Raw genomic sequence first — 16,998 nt, 5'->3', positions numbered from 1 at the left:
TTATATGGTCTCACCTTCCATTTATTTTGCTGCCCAAACAACAAAATTCGTCTACTAACTTTAAAGACTCATTTCCCGATCTAATTCCCTAAGAATCGCCTTATTTAATTCGACTACATTGCATTGTTTTACTTTAGTTGGTACTCGTCTTATAACCTCTTTTTCAAGACGCTATCCATTCCGTTCAACTGCTCTTTCAAGTTCTTTGCTGTCTTTGATAGAATTACAGTGCTACCGGCAAACCTAAAAGTTTTTATTTCGTCCCCTTAAACTTAAATTTCTTCTTCGGATTTCTCCTTGCTTTTCTTCACTGCTTGCTCCATATACCGACTAAATAACATCTGGATAAGCTACAATCCTCTCTCACTCCCTTCTAAATCACTGCATCCCTACCGTGCCCCTTGACTCCTGTAACTGTCGTCTGGATTTTTGTACAAGTTGTATATAATCTTTCTGTCCCTGTACTTTCCCCCAATTGCATTCATAAATTTAAAGAGTGTATTCCAGCCAACATTGTCAAAGGCTTTCTCTAAGTCTACAAATGCCGCAAACATAGGCTTGCGTTTTCTTAACCTATCTTCTAAGAGAACTCGTAGGGTCACTATTACCTCGAAAATTCCTTCATTTCTCCGCAATAGAAATTGATCTTCCCCTTGGTCGGATTCTATCAGTTTTCCTTTCATTTGTGAATTAGATTATTCGTGTCAGTATTTTGCAACCATGATTTATTACTGATAGTTCGTTAATATTCAAACGTGTCAGCACCTGGTTTCTTTGGAATTGGAATGATTATCAGAGGCCAACGAAAATGTTTTTTGAAAAACTTTTTTTACCTTGATAGCTGATCTTTATAGATTTTTATAAGCTGAATCCAAATCTAGCCTTAGTTTTTTTGCATCGCCCATAGATTTCGAGATATATGCTTTTTATTATATAGTTTAAAAATCCTATGCTATACGGTAAGGGAAATTAATGAAACGCTTTGTTACAATATAAGCATCATTTGTATTTACAGTAAGCTACTTAAAACAATGATATTTGTTAATACAGGTTTCACTTGTCAGATGGAATTCGTTTGTATTTTCTTTCTCTTTTTTCTTGAAGCTTCTTGTGTAGCTTTTTCTACAATGAGTCGCTTGTTGAACTTCTCGGTGAAGTGATCAACAGTAGTCCCCCATCATGTTGGTGTTCCAGCGACCTTGGTAGCGTTTTTCCATCACTTTAATGTCCTGGTGAAAACGCTCTCCTTGCTCCTCACTAACATCTCTCATATTGTCCGATAAGTAATCAAGGTGACAGTTCAAAAAGTGTACTTTCAGGCTTAACAAACATCCTAAAGTTTTAAACTTCTTTAACATTGTAGCTATAATAGAATCTCTGGGTCTTTTTCGTGTCCTAAGAACTTTGTGACGACTTACTTGAACGGTACCCATGCTTCTTTCTCAATTAAGGCCATTGTGGATTCAAAGTTAACATCAAACATCAATTTTCTACTGTCAGGTTCGACAAAGATGCCTTCTTTTAGTTCAGCTTCTGAAAGGTGTAGAAGCTTTTGGCAGAGATACTTAAAACATGGTCCATCTTTAGGTAAAGCCTTTACAAACTGTTTCATTTGGCCTAACTTTATATGTAGAGATGGTAGGAGTAGGTGTTTTGGATATACAAGGTTTTTGCATATAATGTTCTTACGAGGTTTTAATGGCCCCCTCACAGACCACTTCTTTCTGCACCAGTGTTGGTCCCTAGCCCTACTGTCCCATTCACACAAGAAACATAGAAATTTGATAAAGCCACCTTGGTGACCAAGGAGCATGCATGTTACTTTTAGATCGCCACCCATCATCCAACCATGAGCAGAATAGCCTATTTTATCTAGCACTATTTCTAGGTTTTCATATCTTTCTTGCATATGTACAGAATGTCCAACAGGTATAGATGCATACATGTTGCCTTTAAACTACTTTTGGATGAATCAATAAACAGCCCCAGTCTTCTTGTTTGTCTTCAATACCAAAATCATTCATCAGACCGGGAACATCTCAGCAGTACGCTAAATCACCTTCTTGTTGAAAAAAACACGTATATACTGGTTCAAACTGCCAATAAGTTCTTTTCTTTTAATCTAGAGCCAAGCAATTCAGCTTTTTCTTTCGTTAAGCCCAGATCCCTAACCAAATCGTTAAGCTCGGTCTGAGCAAACAACTTGGGCTCTAGACTTTCTGTATTACAATGGAATTCATCATCATCTCGTTCATCTAATTCATATCGTACATCAGAAATACACTTTGTTGGAATAGAATTTAAATCATCTGGTGGCTCAGGAACCGGCAGATCTACACCGTGCCCTACTGGTCGAATGGCGGACGGTAGATTAGGGCATCTTATTATCTTCTTGTTTTTCGAATTATGACCAGTAATATCAACACTGCAAAAGTAGCAATCATTGGAATGATTTCTTGACTCCCTCCATACCATAGGAACAGCAAACCTAAAGGCTTTTTTCTCCTTTTTGGACCATTTTCTCAGATCTTCAGCACACACATAACATACCTTATGTGGTGCCCAAGATTTATCTTGATCACCAAGTTTAGATCCAAAGTATGAAAGATAAATCTTTTTCACAGAGTCTGTAATGTTTCTTTGGTGTTTTTTAATCACAAATTCACCACAAATATAACAGAAACTGTCGGCAGAGTTTTTACAATCACGATTAGACATTGTACTGGGCACATGTACAGGAAACGGAAAAGTGAGGTTAGGTTGACAGTAAACAAAACACCATCTGTTAACACAAAAAAGAATAGACCTCTTTTGCCAGAAAATGTTTTTCAACCGTGCTACCAACGTCATCTACATTCATTACACCTCCTTTTTAAATTATTTGAACTATATAAAAGCTGTTAATTTCTTTAAAAATCGCTTAATTTAATAAATTTAATTGTAAAATGTGAAGAAATGGTGGGTGATACAGTTTTTAAGTATCATATTTGGATTTACCACCCTAAAGAACTCAAGAATAAGGTATTTTCAGCAAAAAAGTTTTTCCATCGTTGGCCTGTGTTACATTCTCCTTGACATCTGAGGGTACTTCGTCTACCTCGTCCATGTTGCACACCAGATGGAAGAGTGTTATCACGGCTGGCCCTCCCAAGGATCTCAAAAATTGTGAGAGAACGTCGTCTACCCCAGTAGCCTTGTTTCGACTTATATTTTTCAGTGTTTTGTCCTTCCATATATTCTTTCCGCCTTTGAGCTTTCCCCTCTTTGCTTAATAATAGTTTACCTTCTGAGATCTTGATATTCAAACAGTTGTTTCCTGCTCTCAAAAGATCTCTTTAATCTTTCTATCGGCGGTATCTGTCTTTCGCCTAGTTATACTTGCTTCTACAGCCTTTCATTTGTTCGCTAACCATTCTGCACTTTCTGCCAACCTCATTTTGTACATGCTTATATTTTCTTTCACCTACTTTACTTTCTGTATTTCCATATTTTCTTCTTTCCTCAACTTAAATATATCCTGTGTCACCCAAAGATTTCTAATAGGCCTAGTCTTTTATCTGTTTGACCCTCTGCTGAATTCACTACTTCATTTCCCAAAGCTACCCATTCGTTTATCACTGCATTCCTTCGCCCTGTTTCAGTCAACTGATGACGAATACTCCTTCTAAAATTTTCAGTAACCTCTGGTTCTTTCAATTTCTCCAGGTCTCATCTCCTTAATGTCCTACCTTTTTACAATCTCTTCACTTTTAATCTGCAATTCATAACCGATAAATTATAGTCAGAGTCCACACTGACCCCTGTAAATATCTCGCAGCCTATAATCTGGTTTTGAAACCATTAGATAATCAGTCCGAAACCTTCCAGTGTCTCCAGGTCTTTTTCACATATACAGCCTTCTTTCATGGTTCTTAAACTAAATATTATTAATTATTGCATTAGCTCTGGGTTAAAATCTTCTAGATGGTTTTCCTCTTTCATTCTTTTGCCCCCTGACCATGTTCTCCTAATTATTTTCCTTCTGTTCATTTTCTACTATCGAACTCCAGTCCCCCATCGCAATTAAATTTTCGTCTCCCTTATCTAAATGAATAATTTTTTTATCTCATATACATTCTTTCAATCTCTTCGTCTGCAGAGCTAGTTTGCTTACAAACTTTTACTACTATGGTGTGTGTTAGCTACGATAATACGTTCACTGTGCTTTTCGTAGTAGTGTCCCCGCATTCCTGTTTCCTCCTATTTGATTTTGTATTTACATCCTGTACTCACTTCACCAAAAGATCTGTTCTTCTTGCCACCACACTTCGCTAATTTCCACAACATCTAACTTCATCCTATGCACCCTGTCCATTTCCCTTTTTGAATTCTCTAACCTTCCAACCGATTAACATTCCACGTTCCGACCTGTAGAATGTCAGTTTTGTTTCTCGTTATGACGATATCTCGCTTTCTTCACTAGGAGATACAAATAGGGAACCGTTTTACCTCCGGAATATTTTTCGCAAGAGGATGCCATCCTCGCCGGCCGAAGTGGCCGTGCGGTTAAAGGCGCTGCAGTCTGGAACCGCAAGACCGCTACGGTCGCAGGTTCGAATCCTGCCTCGGGCATGGATGTTTGTGATGTCCTTAGGTTAGTTAGGTTTAACTAGTTCTTAGTTCTAGGGGACTAATGACCTCAGCAGTTGAGTCCCATAGTGCTCAGAGCCATTTGAACCATTTTTGATGCCATCCTTGTTTATCCATATAAAAGTGCTGCATGTCCTAGGGAAAAATAATGGTTGTTGTTTTCCTTTTGCTTTCAAGCGTTCGCTTTACCAGCACGGTGAAGCCATGTTGTCTAACGTTACAAGGCCAGATGAATCAATCATACAGACTGTTGCCCCTGAAACTACTGAAAAGTCTGCTGTTCCACTCCAGGAACTATAAAGTAGTGTGGCCTCTCTATAGAAACCCCTCCTTTGTGGTTGCACCCACTTTACAGCTATCTATATCGTTGAGACATTCAAGCCACCCCATCTTGGCAATGTCCGTGATTCATGTGTGTAATACATAGCTAATAATACAGTAAATCCATATTGTGAATTGGAGTTGTACGTCCTACGAACAACGTCTCTGCTGAATGTGAAAAAACTTTCGACTTTTCTACTTGTTAGCCTGTGCTTAACTGTTAGGAAGAACAGAAAACTTTAAATATGTCCGTGAGTGTTCATGTTTCACAACTACCATTGTGTGAGTATATACAAAGGCAGGCGTCGCTGCAATTTGCATACCAGTCTGCTTACAAGGTACCGGATAAGATAACTACTAGAGTCACTTTGATTAGGTGGCTTTCCTGAAACTCATTTTCACTTCCAAGTTGACCTCTACGCAAATGGCATGTTGGAAGCCTTTTTTCGCATTATATGAACTCAGAGAAAGACTGTTTTGAAAACGTCGTGGTTCAGCAATACAAAACAGACATAAACATTTTTGTAATATTATTCTGCTACAAACAAAGTTACAGCTTACACTTTATTAAGCTGTATCTACATTCTATTTCCTTTTTTTTCCTGGTGTCTGTGTGTAATTATCATTCTTCCTCCACTCTAACAGAAAAATAGTTACAAATAAGAATTGCATATAGTGCTTACCAATGTCATCATTCGCTGAAAGGTTGTAAAAATGTCTGCTCTAATTAGAGCACACAGTATTCCAGTTTTACACACATAAACCTATTATGTATTGGGAGAGGCATAAAATTTATCGAAGCTCTGTTACAGGCTGCTTACAGGATAACACACAATAATTTTTCGATGAATAGCTGGAGTTCGAATAAAGGAACTTATTGGATACTACACTGCTCGCTGGTGCATTTTAGACATCACAATAAGTACAGTAAAATGAAATGACACAAAACTGAAGACATGGCGTACCTTTTCCGGGATTTCTCCTTCCTCTTCGTCGAGCAAAGCAGTCGCTGAAACGAAGAAAAAAATAAAGCTATAGATGTTGATTTGAAAGTAAAAAAGGAGGCGCTAACCAAAAAACATGAAAATTTATTGATACAAATAAGATATGCAGTAGAGGAAGATGAAGGCAAAAATAAAAAAGACAGAAGAGTAGGCGAAGGAAGTAGTAGTAGTAGTAGTAGAAAAGTAGTAGTAGTAGTAGGAGGAGGAGGAGGAGAAGGTAGGCCAGGGATGTCAGGAGTTGTAGAGTCGGAGTTCAGCGGTACATCCTACCCCTCCACCCTACCTTACAATCAAAGACATCACAGACGTTATAAACAGATTGTTTCAGTAACGTAGTAAGGGAGCTTGCTAGAAATGGCGAGTTCTAAATTAAATACATGTCTGTGACTACGTCTTACGCAAAGGGAGATTTAGATCTACCGATCGCTATATTTTCACCTATTAGCGCTTAGTTGGTGCTCTTCGTAGAATTAGGGCATGTACAGGCAAGAGTTGCACTTCTATTATTATTTTGTTTTTAAGTTCATTGTTAATAAGATAAACATACTTGCGAACTCTCTGTGAAGTGGAAGACTATGTTCCACTTACTACTTTTCCTTTATTCCATAAGATTTCTTTCGTATTGCCACTTGATCATGAAACAGGTAATTAAATTTAATTAATAATAATTAAAAACAAAGAATATTAATAATAACAATGATAAAGGATCCCTGCTCCGTCGACGTTAAGATCATTAGAGACGTACAGGGTGAACAATTAGAACTGGTGAAGGATGAGACGGGAAACTGGTCATCGCCTTTTCAATGGAACCGTCTAGAAATTCCACCTAAATAATTTAGGAAAAGCATTAAAACATAAAAAAATGCATGGCCAATTATGGTGTATTGATTACTGCATGACCTCGTTCTGTTATTCCGCTAGGAGCTACTTTTAGCCCTCGAGCGGGTGCAGCGTTTTACATAACACGAGCAGACGCGTGGCGCACTTTGTACACAAGTAAAGAATAGCGTACTTTATGTTACCAAGATAAACATGTATAAACAAAATTATTAAGTTCAGTCTTAGTTTTATTAAAGAACGATAAAATAAACTAACATTACATGAGCTTAATCACTTTTTAATTAAGCAATAATAAAATAAACCTTTCAGTGTATCACTCTGTTGCCGCACACAAGTGTTACTCGATAGTAATGACTCACTCGAAGCACTAAACAGCTCAGTTGCATCAGATCCCTGCCAACCACCTATTTCTTTAGCAATTACCTCATGGATAACTGCTTCATTGTGGGACTGTGCTGCAAGCTCGGAATCTGGTCATTGACTTGTACCGATCGTAAATTTTTTCTCAGTTGGCTTGCTATTTTTTTTATATTACTGCTGCTCACTCGGACGTATGACAACGCGACTGCCGCGCGGGATTAGCCGAGCGGTCCAAGGCGCTGCAGTCATGGCCTGTGCGGCTGGTCCCGGCGGAGGTTCGAGTTCTCCCTCGGACATGGGTGTGTGTGTTTGTCCTTCGGATAATTTAGGTTAAGTAGAGTGTAAGCTTACGGACTGATGACCTTAGCAGTTAAGTCCCATAAGATTTCACACATTTTTGAACAACACAACTCACTACTTTGTTAGCCAAAGCATTAATGAAGGAATAGGCAGCGACTCAGCATTGTAAAACAATGGAACGGTATAGAACAATGTTATTTGTGATTGGCGCACTTCATACACAGGCGTGTCCGCTCATGTTGCGTCGGTGCCTTCAGGTGCTAAAATGATGGCGTATACCTACAGTACGACGACCAAAGAACTGACCCCTCCATGATGTCAACGATCCACATCACATACCGCTGAGTGTAATGCAGCTTTGGCGAAAAAAAAAAGAAAACAATGCTTTTGCAACCACACTACTCACCGGATATGACCCCCTACCCCTTGGCGTAGAATGAAGAGTTACGCAGTGGAATAGTTCTCAACACATTGAATAAGTGAAACAACAACTAATGGACTTAACTTCGGACGAATTCAAAAACTGTTTTCCTCAATGAGTGAAATATTAGAACAAGAAACATTAGATCCAATTGTCTCTTTTGGAAAGTTAAGCAACTTTGTCAGTGTTCTGCAAAATACAAAATGTGTAACTAAATAATTCCCTTTTCCTTTCGGTCCCCGCTGGTAAGCACTCAGTCAACGTCATAAAACTTGGATCGTCATCTACGATGCTATTAAGAAGTGTGCATGCTTTATTCTAAAGACTGAAGCATTCCGAATCTTGCCTGTTAACATATCTCATCGTCACCGAGTCAGACTACTATTTTCAAATTACGTTTGTCTGCTAACTTTCCGTTTGCAGAGCCTTGATGTAAGCTTTCGACGCTACATATCATTTAATGTTTGGCAGCTATGAATACGCTGTCTTTCTGGAGGCAGACATGTATTTATGCCACATATTTCACCTCTAACCTGTTTTCACTGCTGTCAAAATATTTTCGTACCTGGTAATATATCTAAATTATCACTTCAACACGAACGCCGCTACAGTTTTTTAATAGTAGATTAAATCAGTGTGTAGCTGGACCCTGGAAAGACGCTATTTAACTCTTTCATTGTCTCATCAGGAACATAAAATTCTCTTTCTATGAGCAATCGATAGTACTTCTGACACTAGCTAAGAAGCAGGTTCGACAAATCTAGAAATTTTTAGATATGCATTCACAAGCATAGGTCTTCAAATCTGCAATGAACACCGACACAGATACAACTAAGTTTCATATTCAGATCTCCATCTATCTCCCAAACGAGATGCAGGGCCCACTTGATTACTGTATTCAAGTACGCGAAACTTTTCCAATACTTATATGAAAATGATCATTCTACACATTCTTTATGCGTTACCTAATTAGTGAGTAATTTTTTTGCTTGAGATTTATTTAGTATGCATTCATTTCACAATAACGAATGTTCTAGTAGCTGTGTGTCAACGCTGTCGTATGCATGATTCTGGAAAGGGCAGCCCATAATGCCATTCGGGACTAGTCTTTATACTAATAAGCGAACTACCAACCCCTGAATACTACAGCAGACATTCACTAGGAATTAGAACTCAAAGGGCAGCGAAGACGGCGTTATTGGGTACTTAGGGCAGAGCTGTTGCACATGTAGTAAGTTCCTGCTGACAATGCGTGTCACACCTGTTTTCGCAGCTGTCTTCTGGGACGCTCCCACATCTTGACACAGTTCACAAGTGCAAATGAGCCCTCATCACCGCCGACGACGCTGGGAAACATTCCACGTACACGGAAATCTGTCCCTTGGGCCCCACGTTCATTTACCTCGTGCCAAACGAAGCGTCGGCTCTACTCGCGTGGAATGTCGAAAACAAGAATTTAAGGTTTCTGCATTTGTTCTATTATCACATATATTTCTTCACAGTGTATATCCACGCCTTTCTTTCGAAACGATTCAGGTTAAAGGACTCCAAAACGAACAGTCTGACATGGGAACCGAAGTTTTTAAATGTTTATCGCAAGTGCAATGCGATACGCATGACAAACTTTGATTTCTGTTGCTCCACCTGGTATTCCTTTCACATGTGGTGTCTGAATTTATGGAAACTTCCCCGTTGGGGGGTGTGAGTAACATGCCGGGGGCACACATGTTTCGACAGTTACAGAACGAATAGTAATGTCTTCACTGAGTGTGGAAAATAAAGTGAGCAACAATACGACTAGTACAGCTGTTTGCTAAGACGGAAATATACCGCGCTAGAGTCAGACACCTCCTATGTTTAGTTTCCTTTCTCAATATAAGCGGTTTCTATCACTCTACCCCATCTAGTGTCAGATACAGGATACAAACTGCATAGGATCTTACAAGGGAACCTCCCCATCGCACCCCCCTCAGATTTAGTTATAAGTTGGCACATTGGATAGCCCTTGAAAAACTGAACACAGATCAATCGAGAAAACAGGAAGAAGTTGTGTGGAACTATGAAAAAAATAAGCAAAATATACAAACTGACTAGTCCATGCGCAAGATAGGTAACGTCAAGGATAGTGTGAACTAAGGAGCGCCGTGGTCAGCGTGAGCAGCTGCGGAACGAGAGGTCATCGGTTTAAGTCTTTCCTCGAGTAAAAAGTTTACTTGCTTTATTTTCGCAAAGTTTTGATCTGTCCGTTCGTTCGTTGACGTCTCTGTTCACTGTAATAAGTTTAGTGTCTGTGTTTTGCGACCGCACCTCAAAACCGTGCGATTGTTATTGAAGTCGCGAACTACACTCCTGGAAATGGAAAAAAGAACACATTGACACCGGTGTGTCAGACCCACCATACTTGCTCCGGACACTGCGAGAGGGCTGTACAAGCAATGATCACACGCACGGCACAGCGGACACACCAGGAACCGCGGTGTTGGCCGTCGAATGGCGCTAGCTGCGCAGCATTTGTGCACCGCCGCCGTCAGTGTCAGCCAGTTTGCCGTGGCATACGGAGCTCCATCGCAGTCTTTAACACTGGTAGCATGCCGCGACAGCGTGGACGTGAACCGTATGTGCAGTTGACGGACTTTGAGCGAGGGCGTATAGTGGGCATGCGGGAGGCCGGGTGGACGTACCGCCGAATTGCTCAACACGTGGGGCGTGAGGTCTCCACAGTACATCGATGTTGTCGCCAGTGGTCGGCGGAAGGTGCACGTGCCCGTCGACCTGGGACCGGACCGCAGCGACGCACGGATGCACGCCAAGACCGTAGGATCCTACGCAGTGCCGTAGGGGACCGCACCGCCACTTCCCAGCAAATTAGGGACACTGTTGCTCCTGGGGTATCGGCGAGGACCATTCGCAACCGTCTCCATGAAGCTGGGCTACGGTCCCACACACCGTTAGGCCGTCTTCCGCTCACGCCCCAACATCGTGCAGCCCGCCTCCAGTGGTGTCGCGACAGGCGTGAATGGAGGGACGAATGGAGACGTGTCGTCTTCAGCGATGAGAGTCGCTTCTGCCTTGGTGCCAATGATGGTCGTATGCGTGTTTGGCGCCGTGCAGGTGAGCGCCACAATCAGGACTGCATACGACCGAGGCACACAGGGCCAACACCTGGCATCATGGTGTGGGGAGCGATCTCCTACACTGGCCGTACACCACTGGTGATCGTCGAGGGGACACTGAATAGTGCACGGTACATTCAAACCGTCATCGAACCCATCGTTCTACCATTCCTAGACCGGCAAGGGAACTTGCTGTTCCAACAGGACAATGCACGTCCGCATGTATCCCGTGCCACCCAACGTGCTCTAGAAGGTGTAAGTCAACTACCCTGGCCAGCAAGATCTCCGGATCTGTCCCCCATTGAGCATGTTTGGGACTGGATGAAGCGTCGTCTCACGCGGTCTGCACGTCCAGCACGAACGCTGGTCCAACTGAGGCGCCAGGTGGAAATGGCATGGCAAGCTGTTCCACAGGACTACATCCAGCATCTCTACGATCGTCTCCATGGGAGAATAGCAGCCTGCATTGCTGCGAAAGGTGGATATGCACTGTACTAGTGCCGACATTGTGCATGCTCTGTTGCCTGTGTCTATGTGCCTGTGGTTCTGTCAGTGTGGTCATGTGATGTATCAATAAAGTTTCCCCTTCCTGGGACAATGAATTCACAGTGTTCTTATTTCAATTTCCAGGAGTGTATATTTCCTGTATTCGTATTGCCCACGGAATACATCTCACGTATTTAATGCACTTTCGTCCAAAGTAGCGAACAGTCAACCGCCAGCCAGAGAGCCTCGTTAGCAGGAATACTCTCTCTTCCGTGCAGTGTAGTCGACTGACGTCGTGTGTTTCAATGTTTGTTTAGTTGTAGCGGCGCAGTTACCTCGCATCGGACGGACGGACGGACCGATAATAATTGTCTGAAAATAAAAAGTTAAACTTCTCACTCGAGGGAAGACTTGAACCAAGGACCTCTCGTTCCGCAACTGCTCACGCTAACCACGGGACCACGGCGCTCCTGAGCTCAGGTTATCCTTGATGTTGCTTATCTTGCGCATGGACTATTCAGTTTGTATATTTTGCTTATTTTTTTCATAGTTCCACACAACTTCTTCCTGTTTTCTCGATTGATCTGTGTTCAGTTTTTCAAGGCCTATCCACTGTGCCAACTTATAACTAAATCTGACGGGGGTGCGATGGGGAGGTTCCCTTGTTAGCACTTAACATCAAATATACAGTGGTGGGGACGAAGATATGGATCACAACCAAAAAAATTCAAAAATATCGTCCAGTATGCCTTAGACAACTATGTTCCGTACAAGGGCTTAAGGGATAGGAAAGATCCACCGTGGTTTAATATCCGTGTTAGAAAACTGATATGTAAACAAAGAGCTTTATCGCAGATTCAAGAGAAGTCAGAACCTAGCTGACAAACAAAACTTAAACGAAGCGAAAACGAGTGTAAGGAAAGCAATGAGAGAAATGTTAAGTGACTTTGAGAATAAAATTTCGTCAATCTATATGAGTAAAATCCCTAAGAGGTTCTGATCTTAAGTGAAATTAGTAAGCGGTTCGATATCACATATTCACACATTCAGAGACCATAATGGCACCGAAACGGGAAGTGACTTAAATCGGACTTCCGAAATGATTTCATCATACGGTCCCTCCTTTGAATCACGTACGAACTTCTAAATGACAGATGTTGAGATAACTGACCGCGGAATAGAGAAACAACTACAATCGCTTTGTAGTAGAAAGTCATCACCAGGATCATATGTGGTACAAGTAAGACTGTACAGATGTTATGTGAAATAACTTACTTTCCTTCTAGCAGTGGTTTATCGTAGGTCGCTGGAGGATCTAAGGATTCCTAGCGACCGGATGAAAATCGCAGGTCATTTCCGTTTTCAAAAAGAGTCGCTGGACATATGCACATAATTAATAGGCCCGTATCGATGACATCAGTATGTTGAAGTACTATGGAACATGTTTTATGCTCATGTATTACGACGTTTTTGGAAAACGTAACTCTCCTTTACAAAAACCAACATGGATTCCGCAAACAGAGATCTTGCGAAATTCAGCTCTCTCTGTTCCTCCACGAGACCCACAGCACTGTAGATATCGGCTCTCAGGTTGGTGCTATGTTCCAAGATGTCAGGAAGGCATTTGACACCGTCCCACAATGACGTTTAGTGAAAAAAAAACGAGCTTATCGAGTACCGGAGCAGACTTGTGACTGGAATCAAGACTTCCTTGCATACAGAACTGTTCGCAACGGAACAAAATTGACAGAAAGGAAATTTCTGGAGGGGATGGGAGGGGAGGTGGTGGGGGGGGGGTGTACCCAAAGGAAATGTGATAGCCAGAATGAGATTTTCACTCTGCAGCGGAGTGTGTGCTGATATGAAACTTCCTGGCAGATTAAAACTGTGTGCCGTACCGAGACTCGAACTCGGGCCTTTGCCTTTGAGTCTCGGTCCGGCACACAGTTTTAATCTGCCAGGAAGTTTCATATCAGCGCACACTCCGCTGCAGAGTGAAAATCTCATTCTGGAAACATCCCCCAGGCTCTAACTAAGCAATGTCTCCGCAATATCCTTTCTTTCAGGAGTGCTAGTTCTGCAAGGTTCGCAGGAGAGCTTCTGTAAAGTTTGAAAGGTAGGAGACGAGATACTGGCAGAAGTAAAGCTGTGAGTACCGGGCGTGAGTCGTGATTGGGTAGCTCAGTTGGTAGAGCACTTGCCCGCGAAAGGCAAAAGTCCCGAGTTCGAGTCTCAGTCCGGCACACAGTTTTAATCTGCCAGGAAGTTTGAAATGTGATAGATCTGTTACTGTTTACAATGTATATAAATGATCTAACAGAATGCGACGCCAAAAACTTTGAGGCTGTTTGCAGATGATGCGGTTTTCTGTAAGAAGGTAGCAACGCAGGAAGACAGTAACGATATGAAGTAGGACCTACACAGAACTGATGAATGGTGCAGGCTCTGGCAGTTGACCCTGAACGTAAATAAATGTAACATACTGACCATGCATAGGAAAAGAAATTCATTACTGTACAGTTACACTATTGATGTCAGATTGCTGGAAACGGTAACCACCGTAAAATATCTAGCAGTATCTATCCAGAGCGACTTTAAGTGGAACTCGGACTCGGGACCTTTGCCTTTCGCGGGCAAGTGCTCTACCAACTGAGCTATCCAAGCACGACTCACGCCCTGTCCTCACAGATTTAGTTCTGCCAGTACCTCGACTCCTACATTCCAAACTTTACAGAAGATCTCCTGCGAACCTTACAGAACTAGCACTCCTGAAAGAAAGGATATTGCGGAGACATGGCTTAGCCACAGCCTGGGGGATGTTTCCAGAATGAGGTTTTCACTCTGCAGCGGAGTGTGCGCTGATATGAAACTTCCTGGCAGATTAAAACTGTGTGCCGGACCGAGGCTCGAAAGGCAAAGGTCCCGAGTTCGAGTCTCGGTCCGGCACACAGTTTTAATCTGCCAGGAAGTTTCATATCAGCGCACACTCCGCTGCAGAGCGAAAATCTCATTCTAAAGAAGTGGGTTACAAGGAGCTTGTTGGACCGATTCTTGAGTATTATTCGTCTGTCTGGGACACTTACCAGGTAGGGCTGATAGAAGAGATAAAGAAGATTCCACAAAGAGCAGCATGTTTCGACACGGGATTGTTTACTTGGCACGAGGACATTACAGTGATGCTCAATTAACTTCAGTGGCAGACACTGCAAGAGACATGCTTGCACCACAGAGAGGTTTACTATTGAAATTTTGAGAAAGTGCATTTGGGGAAGTCAGGCAACACATTACTTCCTCCTACATACAGGTTGCGAAACGACCATAACGAGAAAATCGCTTGAAATTACGGCTAATACCGAAAATCACCCTCCCACGCGCCATTCGCGAATGAAACAGGGAAGAAGAATCACTCAGTGGTACCAGAAATACCCTCACCCACACACCGTCAGGTGGGTTGTGGAATACTGATGTAGATTTCGATGTTATTCTCCATTCTTTGATTACTTTTTCGCAACAGTTTCTATTTTTAGCCGTTTTAATCAATACATTTGCGCCATGAACATGTATTAATTAAAATGGCTAAAAATAGAAACAGTTGCGAAGAAGTAATCTAGAACTGTTCTCCTCACACCATTCTCTTCGCTGTCATTACGATTTCATATAAAACTAATGATGTTCTGATTTTCATTTCATTCAATTGTTCATCGTGATTTCCAAGAATGTTTTTTTGTCTAATCCGAATTATTTACCACACCAAGTCAGAATTTATTTACGACTATTACATTCCATATACAGCTTTGTAGAGATGTGTGTAGCAAGGGTAGTAAATTCTGTGAAGGAAAACATCGTCCGATCGTACTACTGTGCCAGTCACATACATGCAGATATTTGCATTGAAAGGTACGGAACATTCGAAATACTGCGTGTTTCAGAGTTTTATGAAACTGGAAAACAAAATATTTTTCGAACGATTATTGTATACTGTATTTAATATCTTAACGCTTGCCTCAGTAGATTAGGTGATATGCAATATAAGACGTACTGTGTCGACAAAAATTCATGTTGTACGGCGTATAATGCACATATTTTTCGGATATTGTTTATTGTTGCGAATCATTATAATGTATATATCAGTGTTTTAAGAAAATTCTCGAGAAAGGAAATTCTTTTTTTTTATGCCTTTTGATTCACATCAAAGATCGCAATGTTTTAAGTCGTCAAAAACTTTTACATATTTTTCAAGATTCTGTATGCGGAGGTTATAATGGAAAATCTGGTACAACATCAGATTCTATATTAATTAAAGCCCTACAACTGCCATGTGTTGTCTACGCTGTAATTTCCTGTAAATATCACCATATAATAATTATAATCCTGAGGCCTGAAAGCCCACTGATTGACAAATATTTCAAGGCAAAACTCGTGACTAGTTGCTATTTCTCCTATAATTGTGCGCATCGTACAGTACTGTTGTCACGCCCACGACTGTTGCAACGTTCAACAAAGTGTAAAATAGGTAAAGCAAACAAAACTTTATTTCATATCACAGTCGGTTTTACCCTTATATCATACTGAATATAACATAGAGAATGGTGAAGTCACGCAGTTACCTTTTCCTTTGGCTGTATGGGATTGCTAAAATAAAGTCCCGCATACTGTATGCTAATCACCTGATGCAGCCTCTTTCGTCTAAGCGCAATGTTCACATCTACTATGTTCTATGAAAAGTGAAGATGTGACTGACTGAAGTCACTTGAGGACATTGACGAAAAAATGAGTGTTATTTAGGTTAGAACTTTCTTCGCCTGTACAAAAATTCCTATAAAATTGCCATCGCTTCACAAGTTTAACTGATCGCAAGTATTCCACATTCCAGAGAACAAAAAATAGCGTAATCACCCAGAAAACTTTGCTGACACTTCTTCAGTATCTGAATAAACAGGAAAATGTCAATAACAGCTTTAACTAGGCTTTGTGATATCTAACGACGTGCAATGACATCGAAAGTTATCCACTCAGCAGAATACTTAAGGAGTTTGGAACAACTGATTTTGCACGATGCTTAAGCATGCAGGTACCGAGAAGGGAATTGACAACATGCTCAATGTACTGCAGATTTCAAAAAACCCTGAATGCTCCTGGAAATTCATGCATGTATGTTCTGAATAGTGACCGATGAGATTTTGTACTTTTCATCGCAGCAAAAACCTTGTCTTAAACTCCGATAGATGCTGGAAGAGGGTAAAGTGCCCTTAATTGTGTTGCCAAGTGAAAGTAGACTCATTGTACCACAGTAACTGCCTCCATATCCCCGTAATACATAATTTTTCTTTTATCATCACTCAAGCGTCTTGAGCATTTATTTGGTTTGTTAATAATGCTGGTCATAACAGTTCGAGCACGAACGTTTGATTTTTTCAAAACCCTGTCAATATTTTTCGGTTCAGACTGTCTTCTTTATACGCTCACGCAGAAAAGTTCACTTAATCGCAATAAGTTCTCAACGCGCAAGTTTGTTCGGAGCGTC

The 16,998-nt window shown here is 41.3% G+C and overlaps 1 protein-coding gene across 2 annotated transcripts in view; it reads right to left on the bottom strand.

The window, feature by feature from the left end:
* LOC124613181 (peptide transporter family 1) overlaps nt 1–16,998 on the bottom strand; it is a 341,779-nt gene that overhangs the window by 231,203 nt on the left and 93,578 nt on the right. For both annotated transcript variants that reach the window (XM_047141820.1, XM_047141821.1), the window contains exon 2: nt 5,916–5,959. In XM_047141820.1, the coding sequence (XP_046997776.1) occupies nt 5,916–5,959 (44 nt within the window). The remainder of the gene's footprint in view (nt 1–5,915; nt 5,960–16,998) is intronic.

The sequence above is a fragment of the Schistocerca americana genome, chromosome 4 (assembly GCF_021461395.2).
Source record: "Schistocerca americana isolate TAMUIC-IGC-003095 chromosome 4, iqSchAmer2.1, whole genome shotgun sequence".
Classification (NCBI taxonomy): Eukaryota; Metazoa; Arthropoda; class Insecta; order Orthoptera; family Acrididae; genus Schistocerca; species Schistocerca americana.
The sequence above is the reverse complement of the archived record's forward strand: the minus strand, read 5'-3'. Positions and strand labels throughout refer to the sequence as shown.